Source organism: Mesoplodon densirostris, chromosome 7, assembly GCF_025265405.1.
Source record: "Mesoplodon densirostris isolate mMesDen1 chromosome 7, mMesDen1 primary haplotype, whole genome shotgun sequence".
Lineage (NCBI taxonomy): Eukaryota > Metazoa > Chordata > Mammalia > Artiodactyla > Ziphiidae > Mesoplodon > Mesoplodon densirostris.
In genome coordinates, this window is record NC_082667.1 from 74,921,274 (window position 1) to 74,937,410 (window position 16,137).

The following is a 16,137-nucleotide window of genomic DNA, read 5'->3' on the forward strand; positions in this document are numbered from 1 at the left end:
CTGAGAATAGTTTACGGTCATCCTCAGATTCTAGTCCTTATCCTGGGCAAGTTAAAGATTTCTCAGCAGGACTTCCCTGGTAGCGCAGTGGTTAATAATTCACCTGCCAATGCAGGGGACACAGGTTCGAGCCCTGGTCCGGGAAGATCCCACATGCCGCGGAGCAACTCAGCCCATGTGCCACAGCTACTGAGCCTGTGCTCTAGAGCCGGTGAGCCACAACTACTGAGCCCACGTGCCACAACTACTGAAGCCCGCGTGCCTAGAGCCCGTGCTCTGCAACAAGAGAAGCCATCGCAATAAGCCTGCGCACCGCAATGAAGAGTAACCCCTGCTCGCCACAACTAGAGAAAGCCGGCTTGCAGCAGTGAAGACCCAACGCAGCCATAAATAAATAAGTAAATAGATAGGTAGGTAGGTAGGTAGATAGATAGATATCTAGATAGATAGATGTTCTCAGCGTGTTGTAGTAAGACATGAATTCTTTAATACCTGGATGACAGTCACCTGGGGAGCTAGTCAGACCTCCAGCTGCCTGGCTCCATCCCCAGAGATTCTGAACTGGGAGGTTTGGGGGTAGGGCCAGCAAAGCTACTTTATTTAACAAGCCCCAGTGTCCTAAGTTCAGTAACAACTGTGCCGTTTACTGATTGGGAGACCTTGGAGAAGTCATTACCTGCCCAAGGATCTGTTCCCTTTTGAGCAAATGAGTGACTTAAAGTAGAGGATCTCTAAGAAACCTTTCCAGGTCCAAAATTCTAAAGATTTCACCATTCTAGCTCTGGTCTGAGCTGTGTGCAACAGGGCAAGATCCTTACCTCCCTTCTTCTAAATGTCATTCCTGTGTTCATACAGTCCAAGATCACATCAGTTTTCATGGCTGCCATGTGTCAGGACTGAGTCACAGTGAGCCTGTTGATAGAAATCTTTTTATAGACATCCCCCTGCACAGCCATGACTGCTGCTTCCTGTTTTCATATAGCTTTTTGGCTTTGGTACAGAGCCTTGTCCTAATCCTTTTGAAATGAAAGGGAACAGGTACATATTAAGGATATTTAGTGTTCAAAATGCATATCATGAAAGCATTCCACAACCTACAACTTCCCAGGGGAAAAAAAAGGTGCATCTTGTTCCTTCTCCTTTGTGTAGCTCTCCTGATTAGTGACTATTACCTGTTAGACAGCAGTCTTATCTGCTTTGGGTTACATTCCCATTTTCTGCCCCCCTCCATTAGGACAGTTTACCAGTATGCATCGTATGATAGGCTGTTTCCTTAAGTTATCCCATAAAATCAATTCTATGGCAAAAAATAGGTTTGGGATTCATACTATGCCATTATCATTTTGGATATTCCCAGTGCAAGTGAGCATGTTAAAGGCTCTGAGAAGTCCTGCAGGCAAGAAAACTGACTACTCTTTAGCCCTCTGTTTTCTAAACTTACCTGAGCCTGGAACCCCTTCTCTCTGTTACTGCCTGTTTGTATTGTCTAGTAGAAGGCATTCTTTTTTAACACTCATTTGGAAGCTCCTATTTTGGAGTGCCCATCCCTTGCCCAAAGAGAAAACAAGAAGACTGGGCTGGTATCTTAGGCGAAGAGAGTCTATAGCATTCCTTAACCAGCTCCATCTTAGGGGGATGTATTTATAATAGTGTACAACCATTGCACTCTGCCAAAGAGCTGTTAGCTGTGGACAGTGACCTCCTGCGAGAATGAGATTTGCCCCCCTTTAAAGTGTTTATCATCTCTGTGAAATTTCATACACCCTTGAAGCAAGGGAGAAAGTTTTCTACAGCCAGTTTTGTACTTATAGCCATATATGGTACAAGATAGAGAAATGGCTTGACCAGTTAAAACAAAAGCTTTCTCTTCAAACATATTGCTTGGGATTTTGAACAAGTGAGTTCAAGAGAGAGGAAAGAGTTGTTTTGACAGTGATAAGCCTTCAAGAAATGAAAGATGAAGAATGGGACCGCTTTTTGTTGTTAAAGGTATCTTCCTTCAGGTGTCAGCAGTCAAATGATTTGTCTCCTTACCCAACAGAGTGGGAGCGTTTACCAATATGTATAGGACACTTTTTGATGTAAAGGGTGTATGGGAGGGAGGGAGGGAAAGACTTTAAGAATTCTCTTTCTAAGGTGTTATTACCAGGTCAACCATAAGCCCAGCTGTATACTAATATTTCAGGCAAGTTTACCTTTGTTTAGTTTCCCCAGTTCTTTATGGCATTAAGTAGGATTGGAAAACGTACCTTGTAAAGCTGGAGAAAATGTAGTGACAACTATGTAGGAAAATGGTACTCTCTTCTTTTACTGCCTTTTAGCTCCATTTAGAGCAACAAGTGACCTTATTACCCATAGTTTCACTTGGTTTTATCCAAAATAAGCCACAGAAGAGAAAGAATTACCTTGAAGTTACATTCCGCACATTCATTTTTGGTCACGCCCTCATAAGGTACTGGTGCGTTTATACATAATCTTTCTGATGACCCAGTATAGCAAAATTCTCACCATTCATAGCAGGAAACGCACTAAAAGCATCGCCAAGGATTCTAGTCTTCTGAGTTCACTTAGTTGTAAAGAGAACAACTGGCTCGATTAGCCAAGAGGGATAAGCCAGGCATACCTGATTTTAATTTTGAGCCATATGGAGGGATCCAGTGTAGGTAATAGTTGTTATTTGTTTATTGATTTCTGGGCACCTGTCAGTGCATCACTTTCACTAAGGGAGATGAGCCAGTCTTGAAAGGACAAAGGCACGGATTTCCAACAAGCATTTCTGGGACCTAGTGCATCAGCCATTCTTGTGAGTAAGCTAAGTGTGACCACTAACTACAACACAGGGCAGCAAATATCAGGACCCCAGAGAAGGCCTGGCAGAGGCTTCTGTCTCTTTAGATGAAAAGAAATGGCTCTGGTTTGGGGGTTTGGGAGGTTTCCTAGAAGAAACAGCATGAAATGCAGGCTGGGGGGGTGAAAGTCAGGTAGGGATGTGAGGCAACGAGGGGGGCAAGGAAGCATCCAGTCGGAAGAAACAGCTTGACCATAGAGTCAGTGATGGCCAATTTAAGGAAGAAAATGTCTACTGGTGTAATTTGCTTCCCTGCTTGAGTTTCTTAAAAAGGATCACTATTCCTTTGAAGCAGACATTTTTTTCAAGCTAGAATAAAATAATACTAATAAATTAATATTCGAAACTATGCAATTTCATGTGATTCATTAACATCAAAGATAAACTTTAGTTTAACAAACATTTATTGAGCCCTTATTGTATGCCAGACCTTGTGCTAAGCACTGGAAATAAAGTAGTAAACCCCTCACCCGTTTAGGCTGTGGTCAGAATTCAGTTACTTGCAGCCAAATACAGTCTTTTTCTTTTTTTTTTTTTTTTCATTGTGAACATTCCTCCCTTCCCCCAGCCCATGGCAACCACCCTTCTACTTTCTGTCTCTATGAATTTAATTACTCAAGGGACCTCTTATGAGTGGAATCAAACAATATTTGCCTTTCATGACTGGCTTGTTTCAGTTAACATAATGTCTTCAAAGCTCATCCATATGGTAGCAAGTGTCAGAATTTCCTTTCTTTTGAAGGCTGAATTAATACTCCATTGTGTGTGTGTGCATGCGTGTGTATGTGTTTGTGTGTGTGTGTTCATATATATACACCACACTTGGCTTATTCATTCATTTATCTGAACAATATCTATTGTTTAACCATTGATGGACACTTGGGTTGCTTCCACCTTTTGGCTATTGTGAATAATGTTGCTATGAACGTGGGTGTACAAATATCTGTTCAGGTCCCTGCTTTCACTTCTTTCGGGTATATACCCAGGAGTGGAATTGATAGATCATATTCTATGTTTAATTTTTTGAGGAATTGCCATTCTGTTTTCCACAATGGCTGCACAATCTTCTATTTCCACAGTAGTACACAAAGGTTCCAGTTTCTCCACATCCTCACACACACTTGTTATTTTCTGTTTTGTTTGGTTTTTAATAATATCCATCCTAATTTGCATGAAGTGGTATCTCATTGTGGTTTTTGATTTACATTCCCTGGTGAGTAGAGACGTTGAACGTCTTTCTCTGTGTGTATTGGTCAATTGTATATCTTCTTTGGAGAAATGTCTATTCAAATCCTTTACCCATTTTTCAATCAGGTTGTTGTTGAGTTATATGAGTTCTTTATATGTTCTGGATATCAAGTCCTTATCAGATGTATGATTTGCAAGTATTATCTTCCATAGGTTGTTTTTTCATTCTGTTGATTATGTCCTTTGATGTACAAGTTTTTAACTTTGATGAAGTCCAGCTTACCTTTTTTTTTTTTTTTGCTCATGCTTTTTGTGTCATATCCAAGATATCATTTCCAAACCCAGTGTCATGAAGTTTTTGCCCTGTGTTTTCTTGTAAGAGTTTTATAGTTTTAACTCTTACATTTAGGTCTTTGATCCATCTTAGGTTAATTTTTATATGGTATAAGGTAAGAATCCAACTTCATTTTTTTGCACATGGATATCCAGTTTTCTCAGCACATTTGTTGAAAAGACCGTCTTTCCCCCACTGAATATTCTTGAAAATTATTTGACCATATATGCAAAGGTTTATATCTGGCCTCTCTCGTTCATTGATATATATGACTGTCTTTGCCAGCATCACAATGATTTGATTACCGTAGCTTTGTAGTAAGTTTTGAATCAGGAAGTATGAGACCTCCAAACTTGTTCTTTTTCAAGATTGTTTTGGCTATTCAGAGTCCCTTGAGATTCCATCTAAATTTTTATATGGATTTTTCTATTTCAACAAAAACATCATTGGGATTTTGATAGGGACTGACTTAACAGAACAACTTTAAAGAAAATATTTGTTTATATAAATCATCATTCTTATTCTAACTTGGATGTTTTAGGAGCCTATGGAGTTGTAGACACAAAATGATCCTTAGAGAATATGAACCCAAAGCCCAGCTCCCTCTACACCATGCCCTTTCCCTTTCTGTACACTTTTCTTGGTACTTCTCCTGACCCCTGCCTCTCCATCTTTCTGTACCTCCAAGGATCCTCTCAAAGAAGGAGTTGGAGAGAAACTATGTTTAAGCCCATGCCCTTAATTTTAGACATTGATCACAACAGTGTTGAGAAGACGCCTCGGGCCAGGCTCCAGGAATCCTAAAGAACCACTAAGTGGATTGAGCGAGGTTCATTTATGTGCCCCTCTGTGGTCTGGTGGCTAACATGGTTGTAAAGAAACTGACCTGAGTAACTCTGGAAACAATCTCCAGCCCATATGGCTAGAGTCCATGCACTTACAAAAAAACCCAAAAAACTGGTTTCAATTGTCCGAACAAATTGGAATGCTCAAGGTTGATACCTTGACAAATTATAGGAAATTGTGAACATTTTCCTAGGCCCAATTATCAGGCCTTTTCCTGAAGGTGATGGAGAGGATTTAGGCAAGAACCATCCCCAGGGCAGGTCTAAAATCACAGTAGGGTGACTGGAGCTGAGGTCAGCTGGCCTCACTGCCTGGGTGCCTGCTGCCATCCGGACCAGACCACCAATGTCTCCCTAAGTAGGAAGCTGGGGACAGAAGGGGCCGGGGACCAGTGTTGGCCCTCTTGAAAGTAGAGAGGAAGAAATGCTTATTTATCTGCCTTGGACAGTATTTCCATTTAGAAAGTATTTTGGTTACTGTCAGGGAAGGTTGAGGCTGGTTGCCAGAAAAACCAAACTTTTCCCCTCCCCACAGGAGAATTAATGCTCTCCCTAAACTCTTAAAAAAAAAAAAAAAAAAAGCCTTTTCTCTTCTTCAAAGGCCTCCTGTTTCTGCAGTATTTCAAATGAGACTTTTCCTTTTTGCGATGGTTTGTCAGTTGGTGGTGGGTGAACCTGGCGAGCTGGCCTTTTAAAGCTGAGATGTTCAGGCTGCAGGGTGTGGCCCACTGGTGGGTCGTAAAATCTGTTCAGGGCCCCTGTGATCAACATTTTAAAAAATGGACTAAGACAAAATATACCAGTGTCTATTACATACAGTAAGTCTTGATATTTTTAATTTTACATATGGATATTTGGGATGTTTATTGGGCATGATGTAACGTGTTATTCTTACTGTGTTTAGTAGTCCGAAACTTAAGACCGTTATTCTTTTTTTTTTTTTTTTTGCGGTATGCGGGCCTCTCACTGTTGTGGCCTCTCCCGTTGCGGAGCACAGGCTCCGGACGCGCAGGCCCAGCGGCCATGGCTCACGGGCCCAGCCGCTCCGCGGCATATGGGATCCTCCCAGACCGGGGCACGAACCCGTATCCCCTGCATCGGCAGGCGGACTCTCAACCACTTGCGCCACCAGGGAGGCCCAAGACCGTTATTCTTAAAATTACCTTTGGCTAAACAAAGGCCTGGTCATGTTCCCAGATCTGGCCAATTCTCAGCAAAATGTCGTGCTAAACAAATACATATAAATAAATAAAGCTATAAAAGTAGCCATTTCAGATTAGTTTTTGAACCTAGTCCTTATTTGGGCCTTCTGATTTTTTTTTCTTTTTTCTTTTTCTTTTTTTCCTGCGGTACGCAGGCCTCTCACTGTTGTGGCCTCTCCTGTTGTGGAGCACAGGCTCCAGACGTGCAGGCTCAGTGGCCATGGCTCACGGGCCTAGCCGCTCCGCAGCATGTGGGATCTTCCCAGACCGGGGCATGAACCCGTGTCCCCTGCATCAGCAGGCGGACCCCCAACCACTGCGCCACCAGGGAAGCCCCTGGGCCTTCTGATTTAATTTCTCTTTGATTGATTGCATTTTCCAAAAGAATAAATTGAGTATAAAACAAGTATTATTAAAATACTTATGTATTTTACATATAAAATAAGTATTTCTGATTTAATGGAACAGTGTTTCCCCAACTTTAGTCTTTCACAAACTTTCTGCGTGATTTTTGCCACATCGGTGAACTGCTTGTGTTTTTATTTGTTTCATATTTTCCTTAAATCAACTCAAATTAAATCTACATCTGCTATCTGTGAAACTGTTGATTTATATATGGGCTACTTTTCTGATATGCAATAAAATAAATACGTAACTTTTAAAATATAAAAATGTTTATCCACATGCCATTAAAAATGTTCATCTCACCTCTTTACCCCACATACCATTATTGGGAGAACACTGGTAGTCGGAACTTTTTTTTTTTTTTTTAAGTGATACGTGGGCCTCTCACTGTTGTGGCCTCTCCCGTTGCGGAGCACAGGCTCCGGACGCGCAGGCTCAGCGGCCATGGCTCACGGGCCCAGCCGCTCCGCGGCATGTGGGATCTTCCCAGACCAGGGCATGAACCCGTGTCCCCTGCATCGGCAGGCAGACTCTCAACCACTGCGCCACCAGGGAAGCCCAGAACATTTCTTTTGTGCTTGAGGATCCTCCTTTTGCTCTCTCAGATTCCTTTGTTCCAACAAAGGTTCCTATACCTGAGAAAAGAAACTAGAGCTGTTAGTTATTAGAGAGAAGTGTTCTTAATTTTAAAGAACTCCCCCTACCCTCCCTCCCACACATTTACTTTCATAGAATACTAGCATTTTTGAATTCACTAGCAGCTCATTCAAGGTTGAGTATTCCTTGACCCAGCCAGTTTTCTGCATTTATTGGTAAGAATCTTAAGAGAACCATGGAGGGGGAATGATTGACATTAAAGAAACACCTCTATGTCACAGCGCAGGGAAACTCACTTGTTTAGCGAGTGAACCTAGTTGCGTTCTTGGGGCCCAGCCTCATAGGGTCTCTTGGAGACTCGCTGAGATTTGAATGGAAACAGAGCTGAAAGGATTCTAGAGAAAAAGCTTATCCTCTTTCTAACAAATGGGGCGATGGAGGCCCAGAGGGGCAAAGTGGTATACCTGGGGTCACACCTTCAGCTGGTGTAAAACATGAGGCTTGGCCTGCCTCCCCACATCCCTCCTGCATTTATCTCACTCTCTCAGAAGCCTGGTAAGGAAAGTCTCATGCTGGGAATCACAGAAGCCTTGTATTAGAAATGGCTGCCTTCCACTTCAACCAACGTCTGAGATCACTGATGCGATACCCTAGGGACGAGAGAAACATGTCAAGTTCACCTGGACAAGACCACTCATGACCTGGAGCCCCTTCACTGTTAAGGGGTTTTCTGGCTATGACATAATGTCAAAGTACTGATGATCTGATTCTCAGGTGCCCTGTAGCCCTACTCAGGGAACTTCTGTTCTAGAAACCAAATTCAGAATCATCCACCAGGACTACCCTTACAGCTGTAATGAGTAGCCTTGAAGTGTCCCCATGATCCTGTAACCAGGGTAGCCCAGGCAAAATGCCAAGTAGAAATTCTGAAGCTCTGAGTCCTGATCCTGAGTTTGGACTGAAAAGTTTTAATAAAACCCTAATGACTAATCACAAATTTTGAGTCTCTCTTACCTTAAATGTGACTTGCAAAGGTCAAAACTACCAACAACAATTCAAAAACCATTTACTATTTTCTATGCTCTGGCAGGCTTTGGGACACAAGGGTGAATGGGGGTGGGGGTCATCTCTGCCCTGGAGGAATTTATAAACCAGTGGAATAACAATGAAGCTTTCCCAGACTCCCTGGGGAGAATTAAGAGATCCCAATGCTTGGGTCTCCTGGGACCATGTACAGCCCTCTAAAGCCTTGACATTGTTTCTGTGCTCTGTTTTGAGGTCCGCTGCCCCTTTGGGCAGTGAGTTCCTAGAGGGCAGGGGTCCTATCTTACTCAACTCCATATTCCCAGTGCCTGGTGTAAATAGGTGGCCCTCCCAATGCTTTTATAAAAAGGGAGGTATGGACAGTGTCCTGGGAAAACGGAGTAGGGAGAAATACCAGGTGATGTGATGCAAACCAGAGGGTTTGCATCATTCAGCTCGAGGGTCTCGGGTAGCTTGACAGAGGAGGAAGGCATTTGAGCTGGGGTTTGCAAGACAGGGAGGAGTTTCTGGGAGCTGTTTGGGGAATGGCCTGGGGAGCGCCTGAGTGTCCACCATGGCTACACTGCGTGGGCCCCTTCCCTGAACCTGGCACCTTCCCTAAAGGAGACACACATCTTTGGTTGGTCTGCACATTTCTCTTAGACGAGCCAGCCATCTGTTTAGCTCTGGATCTGCCCTTAGCTAGTTAGTAACAACTGATTTCTAGCTGTGTGTGTTAAGGTTTAAAAACACACAGAAACGCTAAGCAGGGGCATTTCTTGTCCAGACGATTTCAGGCGAGCTTTATAAGAGTTCCAAGGAATGTATGGGAGCAGAGAAGTGACACTGATCCATGTATGTCTGCTCAGTAGGGAGTGTGCCTGAAACTTCTTTAGGAACGAGGGCCGTACCTCTGGTCGTGATTTGTTGCAGCTCCTGTAAGCACATTGCCCCCAAAGCCCCTTTTTCTTTAGGGCTTCTTTGCTACCAAATGATAAGATGTATTTATTAATTACATTAGTTATCATCTGTTCCTCGCTGCCAGAGCGTAACCTCCGTGAAGGCAGGGGTCTTGGGGCATCTGTGCCAACTGTCACTGAGGCATCCCAAGTGCCTAGAGAATGTGTGGCATATACCAGGCACTCACTGAATATTGATATGAATGAGTATATTGAATGAACGAATGAATGACTACTTCTGTCCCAGATCCGAGCCCAAGTAAAGGGAAGGACAGTTGTCCTGAGAGAGTGGGACTCGGGAGGGTCACCAGTATTTCCTCCAGGGCGTTGGCCTCTGTGGCATAGGCTGCCTCCTTTCCAGTGACTGGGCTGGTTTGTCCCCCACAGTGGATATCGTGAATATACCCAAGCAATAGAAAAGGCATGCCCCAAAAGTACTCTAGTCATTTAAGTGGCTGTGGTTTAGATGTATTCTTTATCACAGGAGGTAGCTGTGAGGCAGTCCTAAAGAACACTGTGTCAGGAGACCTGGGTCCAAAGCCCAGATTTGTCCATTTCCAGCGAGGTGACTGAGGAGTAGTCATTTGCCCTCTCTGAGCCTTAGTCTTGTCAAACAGGGGCGGTAACCCTCTTCACAACGTGCCTAGCACTGCACCCTGTGACCCCAGGAAGCCCTCCATGAGCAGCGTCGCACCCGAGGAGACCCTCTGAAAGGCCAGTAGTGTGGGTGGGTTCTGTGAGCCTGTTTCCCAGGCAGTCCCCGGCTCTCCCCAGGAAAAGATCCAGCAACGCCCCTTGAGGTTTGTGAGGGAGGATCATGCAGCAGCCCCTGCTCCAAACCCAAATCCCCAGTAAGTCAGGAAGATGTATGTGTTTTAAAACATTGGGAGGTCTGCGTTGGATCACCCTGGAGCCGTGGCTTCCCGGAGCAGCTGAGACTGAAGCGAAGCAGTTCCTCTGCCGGGAGCTCTCCCGGCTCGTGTCCCACAAGGGGCTGCCTTCACTCAGCTTTGGCGGCCGTTGACTTTTAAATCATAAAAAGCCGCTCTGTATACAGTTTACTCTGTTGCTAGAAGGCGGCAGAACATAGGTATTTAAAAAGGGAGAGAAAAAAAAAAAAAAAGAGCAGAAGAAGCAGCCGTTAATCCCGCCAGGCTTCTGGGCACTGGAGCAGTTGCGGATGACAAAAGTTAATTAGAAACATGAGCAGTTTAACCGAAAACACTTGTGACAATTGGAAGGACAGCCTTTCGGGTTGGAGAAGTTTTCCTAGGGAATCGTTGCGGAAGAAAGTGGCTGCCGCTGGGTAAGTCGTGTCATCGTGACTCTGCAGGCACAGACATGCTCTTTGGGGGCCGAGGCACTGCATCCTGTCTGCACTGGGCGGGTGTGGCCGTGGGTGGGTGCGGGTGCTGGGCTCGGCCATGTCCCTGCCACCTTCCCTCTGACAGCTGCCCTGACGTCGGGGACGGAGCTGCGTGGCTCCGAGCGCTGCCTGAGGAAGGGTGCTGCAGGGTTCATGTCTGCAGTCTGGGCCACCTCGGTGCCTAGCGGAGCACCAGTTTGGAACCCGCCCTTCTCAGAATAATTCCAGTTCTAGTTTGGAAATATTTTGAAGCTTTTCTGAGAAAAGAGTCTGGCCGGGGAACTACTCCCTGACTGCCAAGGGGGAAACCTTGACTTTCAGATAACCTGCGTGTTTTCCTGCTTACGGGGAAGGCTTGTGCCCAGTTCATACTCTTAAGCTCAACAGCCTTTTTTATTTTAACTCTAACTTGCGTTGTGTTCGTAACTCTTTAAAAGTGCCAACATAGGAAAAACGTATTTGCTTTGATGGGATTTAGCAACTTTTGTGGGTAATTCTTTTTCTGTAAAGATTATACTTGCTTTCTCTTTTTCTGGATTTTTTTTTTTTTTTTTTTTGGTCTGTTCCGTTTGAATGTCTCTGCTACATTGTTTTCTTAAAGTTGGATAATTCTCAATTGTTTGGCTTAACTAGGAAACGGGGTTGTGGGTCGAGTCATTCAAAACAGGAGATGTTTCCTACATCATTCCTACACCATCCTAGTGGTGATGCGGATTTTTGTTTTCCCGTAAACATATGTGCTTAATATTGCCTTGTGCGTGTTGACGTTAAGATCAGCATGCGTTCGCACAGCAGACACCAAAAGGTGACAAGGGGGGCATGTGAATAGTGCGTGAATAGGAGAAAGTCAAGGTAGAGTTTAAATTCAACCATAGGTAATGCATGAAGCAGGTAACGGAGCTGCGCGGCATCTGGGTTAGAGCGACTGGCCGTGTAGCCGTGGCCCATGCCCCCTCATGATCAGTGCAGATCCGTGGGTGTGATTCAGGTCTCCTTCTCTTCCCTGTCTCTGCAGAGCCTTCGGCGAGTCCGGCCCCCTCCCACCCCGGAATGAGCGAAGATGCACCTGCTGCTTTGGAGGGCGGCGGCTGCACCCCTGCTAATTGCGGCGCCTCCTCTGCCATCCCCCAGCCCGGCACGGCCTCCAAGCCCTGGCGCAGCAAGTCGGTCAGTGTGAAGCACGGCGCCACGGCTACCACGCTCGCGGTCAAGCCTCCTGCACCCGAGGCCCCCAGGCCCACCCCCGAAGCCCTGAAGCCAGCCCCCAACAATCAGAGGTCCATGCTGGAAAAACTGAAACTTTTCAACAGCAAGGGGGCTTCCAAGGTGGGTGAGGGCCCGGGGTCACGGGACACAAGCTGCGAGCGGCTGGAGATCCTGCCCAGCTTCGAAGAGAGCGAAGAGATGGAGGCCGGTGGTCGCCCGCTGTCCGCGGCGGGCCCCACCTCCAACAGCCCCAAGATCGCGCTCAAGGGCATTGCCCAGAGAACTTTCAGCCGGGCGCTGACCAACAAGAAGAGTTCCCCGAAAGGCAGCGAGAAGGAAAAGGAGAAACAGCAGCGGGAGAAGGAGAAGGAGAAAAGCAAGGACCTCGCCAAGAGAGCCTCGGTGACAGAGAGGCCGGACCTCAAGGAGGGGCCAAGAGAAGACCTCAGCGGGGTGGCGGTGACCGAGATGCCAAAAAAGTCCTCCAAGATCGCCAGCTTAATCCCCAAAGGGGGGAAGCTCAACAGTGCCAAGAAGGAGGCTCCGGCCCCTTCCCACAGTGGGATACCAAAACCAGGAATGAAGAGCATGCCTGGGAAGTCCCCAAGTGCCCCCGTGCCTTCCAAGGATGGGGAGCGGAGCCGGGGTGGGAAGCCGAGCTCGGGGCTCCCCCAGCAGAAGCCCCAGCTGGACGGCAGACACTCCAGTTCCTCCTCCAGCCTGGCGTCCTCGGAAGGCAAAGCCCCAGGAGGGACCACCCTGAATCACAGCATCAGCAGCCAGACTGTCAGTGGGTCCGTCGGGACCGCCCAGACCACGGGAAGCAATACTGTCAGCGTCCAGCTACCTCAGCCCCAGCAATACAGCCACCCCAACACTGCCACAGTGGCGCCTTTCCTGTACAGGTAGGAGCGGCTGCCCCCCTGCCCTGCCAGGGCCCGTGGGCAAAGGAGCCTTGCTGGTGGATTCTGAGTCTCTGAGGGTAGGGGGTCAGGACTGCTACCCGGGAACATTGAGGCAGATAGCTCAGGTGCCGCGTGATCAGTGTGCTTGAGGGACAGTTAATTCAGCAGCTCTGGGGGGAGGCCAGGAAGCTAAAGAGGGGAAGTAAAATGTGAGCTGATCCTGGGACGAGGAGGAGTGGCCCAGGCACATGGGGACCCAGGGGCTTTGCAGAGGCGGCAGCAGCATGATCAGAAGCTAGGAGGGTGGTTTGCCATCACTCAACAGGCTCCAACATCAGTCCTAAAGCGTCCTGAACGTACTTTAAACAAGGAAAACCACAAAACCACCTTGCTGAGTAACGGAGGCTTCTCACAGAGGTGCTTATCTTAAAATTCCAGATCCTCATGGCTTCTTACGCCATCACACGTATTAAATATTTTTTCTTTTCTTTTTTATTTAAAATAAAAAATAATTTTTTTTTTTGGCTGTGCAGTGTGGCTTGCAGGTTCCCAGCCAGGGATTGAACCTGGGCCACGGCAGTGAAAGCCCAGAATCCTAACCACTAGGCCACTAGGGAATTCCTTCAATATTTTTTCGGTCCCTGCTGTGTGCTGGGATTTCTCGAGGGGAGAACAGCATGAGGAAGAAGCGTAGCCGTGAGGAGGGACTGGTTCTAGAGGAACCAAAGGAACCCGGGTTGTATTTGGGGAGACAAGCCTGGGTGTTTGCATCTGTCCGTTATCGGTCCCTCGGTCTGTCTGTCTCTGATGACACATCCATAGCACCACGGGAGACCACGTGGAGCCAGATGCTGTTGCTCTGGGTGGTTCCGGCCTACGAGAGCCTCTGGTTGCACCACACACCTGTACAGGATGGAGGACACTGGATGCGGGTGATGCTGGATGCATGGGATGAGTCCTCTCCGGGCAGATGCGAGCCTCTCAGCCCTGCTCTTGGGGGTTCCCAGAACCTTGTTCACAGTGCTCGACTTGATCCTGTGCTCGAGATGTGCAGGGCAGTGGGCTACACTGCACAGCTGAGTGATAACTAATACCTCTCCACAGCACAAGGGGACCGATGGTTGAATGCCACAGTCTGGGCACTTACTTTACAGTTTCTACCCTAAGTATATACACAATCACACCTGTACACACACACTCATACACCTATAGTGTGGATGCACATCAGGGACAGTCACACGTAAGTAAGGACACAAGTACACATTCATACATAAAATGTAAATACACGTATTCACACGTGTATTTACATACCTGTTCATATGCACAGACTCAGGCCCATGCTTTCAGCTTCCTCTGTTTACATGGTTCCCCAAAGAATTAGATATTTCCTCTATTTCTGCCTGAGGTGAGTTCTAGTGGGTCCTGTCACCATTCCTGCCAAGAGCTGATAGAAAGTCTGGTTCAAGTGATTGATTTCAGAGTTAAGCCCACAGCATCCAGCCTGTGAGGGAATGTCAGGCTTCTGAGGAGAAACTCTTTTCTTTTCGTTGCTTACCCACCCTTTCAGTGAGGGACACACCAGACCTTTTTAATGGGAGGCGGTCATCTTCGTATTCAATCAAGTCATCAGCTCAGCTAACAGTCCTGAGAAGGGTGCCAAGGCTTAGATAATGACTCAGCACTTGCCTCCATGCTCAGCTTTTTATACAACTGTTCTCTGAACCGTGGAGGCAACTGAATTGCTTGCCGTGAAATTTTTATCGTGGCACTCACACGAATAGTCTTGAGGTGATGCATATTCAAGCGACTGTTCCCCGATTCTTGATCTGCATTTTCAGAATTAAAATACGTGACTGTCTGATCACCATCAATCTCACCCCTGCTCCTTTTTTTTTTTGGCTGTAATTATTTGAACGATTCTAAAACGTTTAACCTTTTCAAAAAATATTTCAAGATTTTTCAATGAGAGGAAAAACTCTTAATGATAAAGAGCAAATGTCTGACAAACAGGAGGAAGGAGAAAACGTCACGTGTCTGTCAAGCTGCGTTTTAGTGTTTACGCTCACCCTGTGTGATATCCTTCTGGCTCCTCTGAGGTGCCTTTCCTCTAGGTGAGCCAAGCAGGAGGAGGGAAAGAAGAGCACTGGGATAGGAGTCAGGATGCCTGGACTCTGCCTTTTATTCGCTCGCGAGTCCCTGGGTGGCCTTGGGACCTGGCTGCAGGCATAGCTGTTGAGTATACACCATGCGAGTGCAGAGACCCAGCTCATTTAATCATTCTCACAACTCCATGAGCTGGCTACCCTTTTTATCCCTGTTCTGAAGGTGAGCAAACTGAGGCCTAGAGGATTTAAGTAAGTTGCTCTAGGTCAAAGAGCTGAGAGCCAGAAAGCTAGCGTCTAAAGCCAAGTCTGTCCCTTTAAGAGGGGCCAAGTGCTTAACCACGAAACCGTCGTGACTCTAAATCACTGCCTCGCTTTGAGCCTCATCTGTAAAGTGAGGAGATGGGGCTAGATTAGAGGATTTTAGGAAATGGTTTAGGCTCCCTTTGTGCTCTGAGATGCTCTCTCTCAAGTTTATAGCTCACTGTAGATGCCTTACAGCGCTTCCCCCAGAACCTCTCCACGTTAGTGATGGTACCAAGGGAAGAAGAGGAAGATAAATCACTTTTGAAAAATAACTCTGAATGAATCATGGTTACCGATTCAGAAGGCACACTGGACACCTCTATTGCTTTACACTTTACTGCTTTTATGTTGTCTCACCTGTGATTTTTGTAGCAGCCAGGGGAGGTCACTGTCATAATCCCCGCTTGAGGGCCAGACGCTCAGGGAGGTGCAGTGACTTACTGAGATGTGCATGGCTATCAAGTTACAGACTCCACACAGCAGCCAGCTCAGTGTTCAGACTCCAAGTCTAACGTTCCTTCTAGCACCTGGCATCGTTCTAGACTTAAAAACTTCTCATTTATCCGCTCAGCATACCCTGCCTGAGTGCCTGCTTGGCATGTGAGTTGGAACAGATCGTGTTCTCATGTGCACGCATCAAAAGAGCCAGTCTTAGCCTTCAGAGAGCTCTTAATCTAGTGTAGGAAAGATTTATCCTTTAGATCATATTGTAATAAGTAGGCATCAGGAGAATAGAGACGCACAGGAGGTGGAGCCATCTGCTGGCCAAGGACTGGGGAAGGCTTCCGGGCCAAGATGGCATGGGGACTGTGCCTGAAAGGTAGATTAGGAGCAAACTAAGGAAGAAAGAG

The 16,137-nt window shown here is 46.5% G+C and overlaps 1 protein-coding gene across 7 annotated transcripts in view; it reads left to right on the forward strand.

Annotated features, from left to right (window-relative positions):
- NAV2 (neuron navigator 2) overlaps window positions 1-16,137 on the forward strand; it is a 769,310-nt gene that overhangs the window by 583,142 nt on the left and 170,031 nt on the right. For 6 of the 7 annotated variants that reach the window (XM_060105510.1, XM_060105512.1, XM_060105505.1 and 3 more), the window contains one exon: window positions 11,783-12,878. In XM_060105510.1, coding sequence (XP_059961493.1) covers window positions 11,783-12,878 — 1,096 coding nt within the window. Of the gene's footprint in view, window positions 1-10,685; window positions 10,708-11,782; window positions 12,879-16,137 lie in introns of those variants that run through there. The other variant, XM_060105511.1, reaches the window with a different exon arrangement.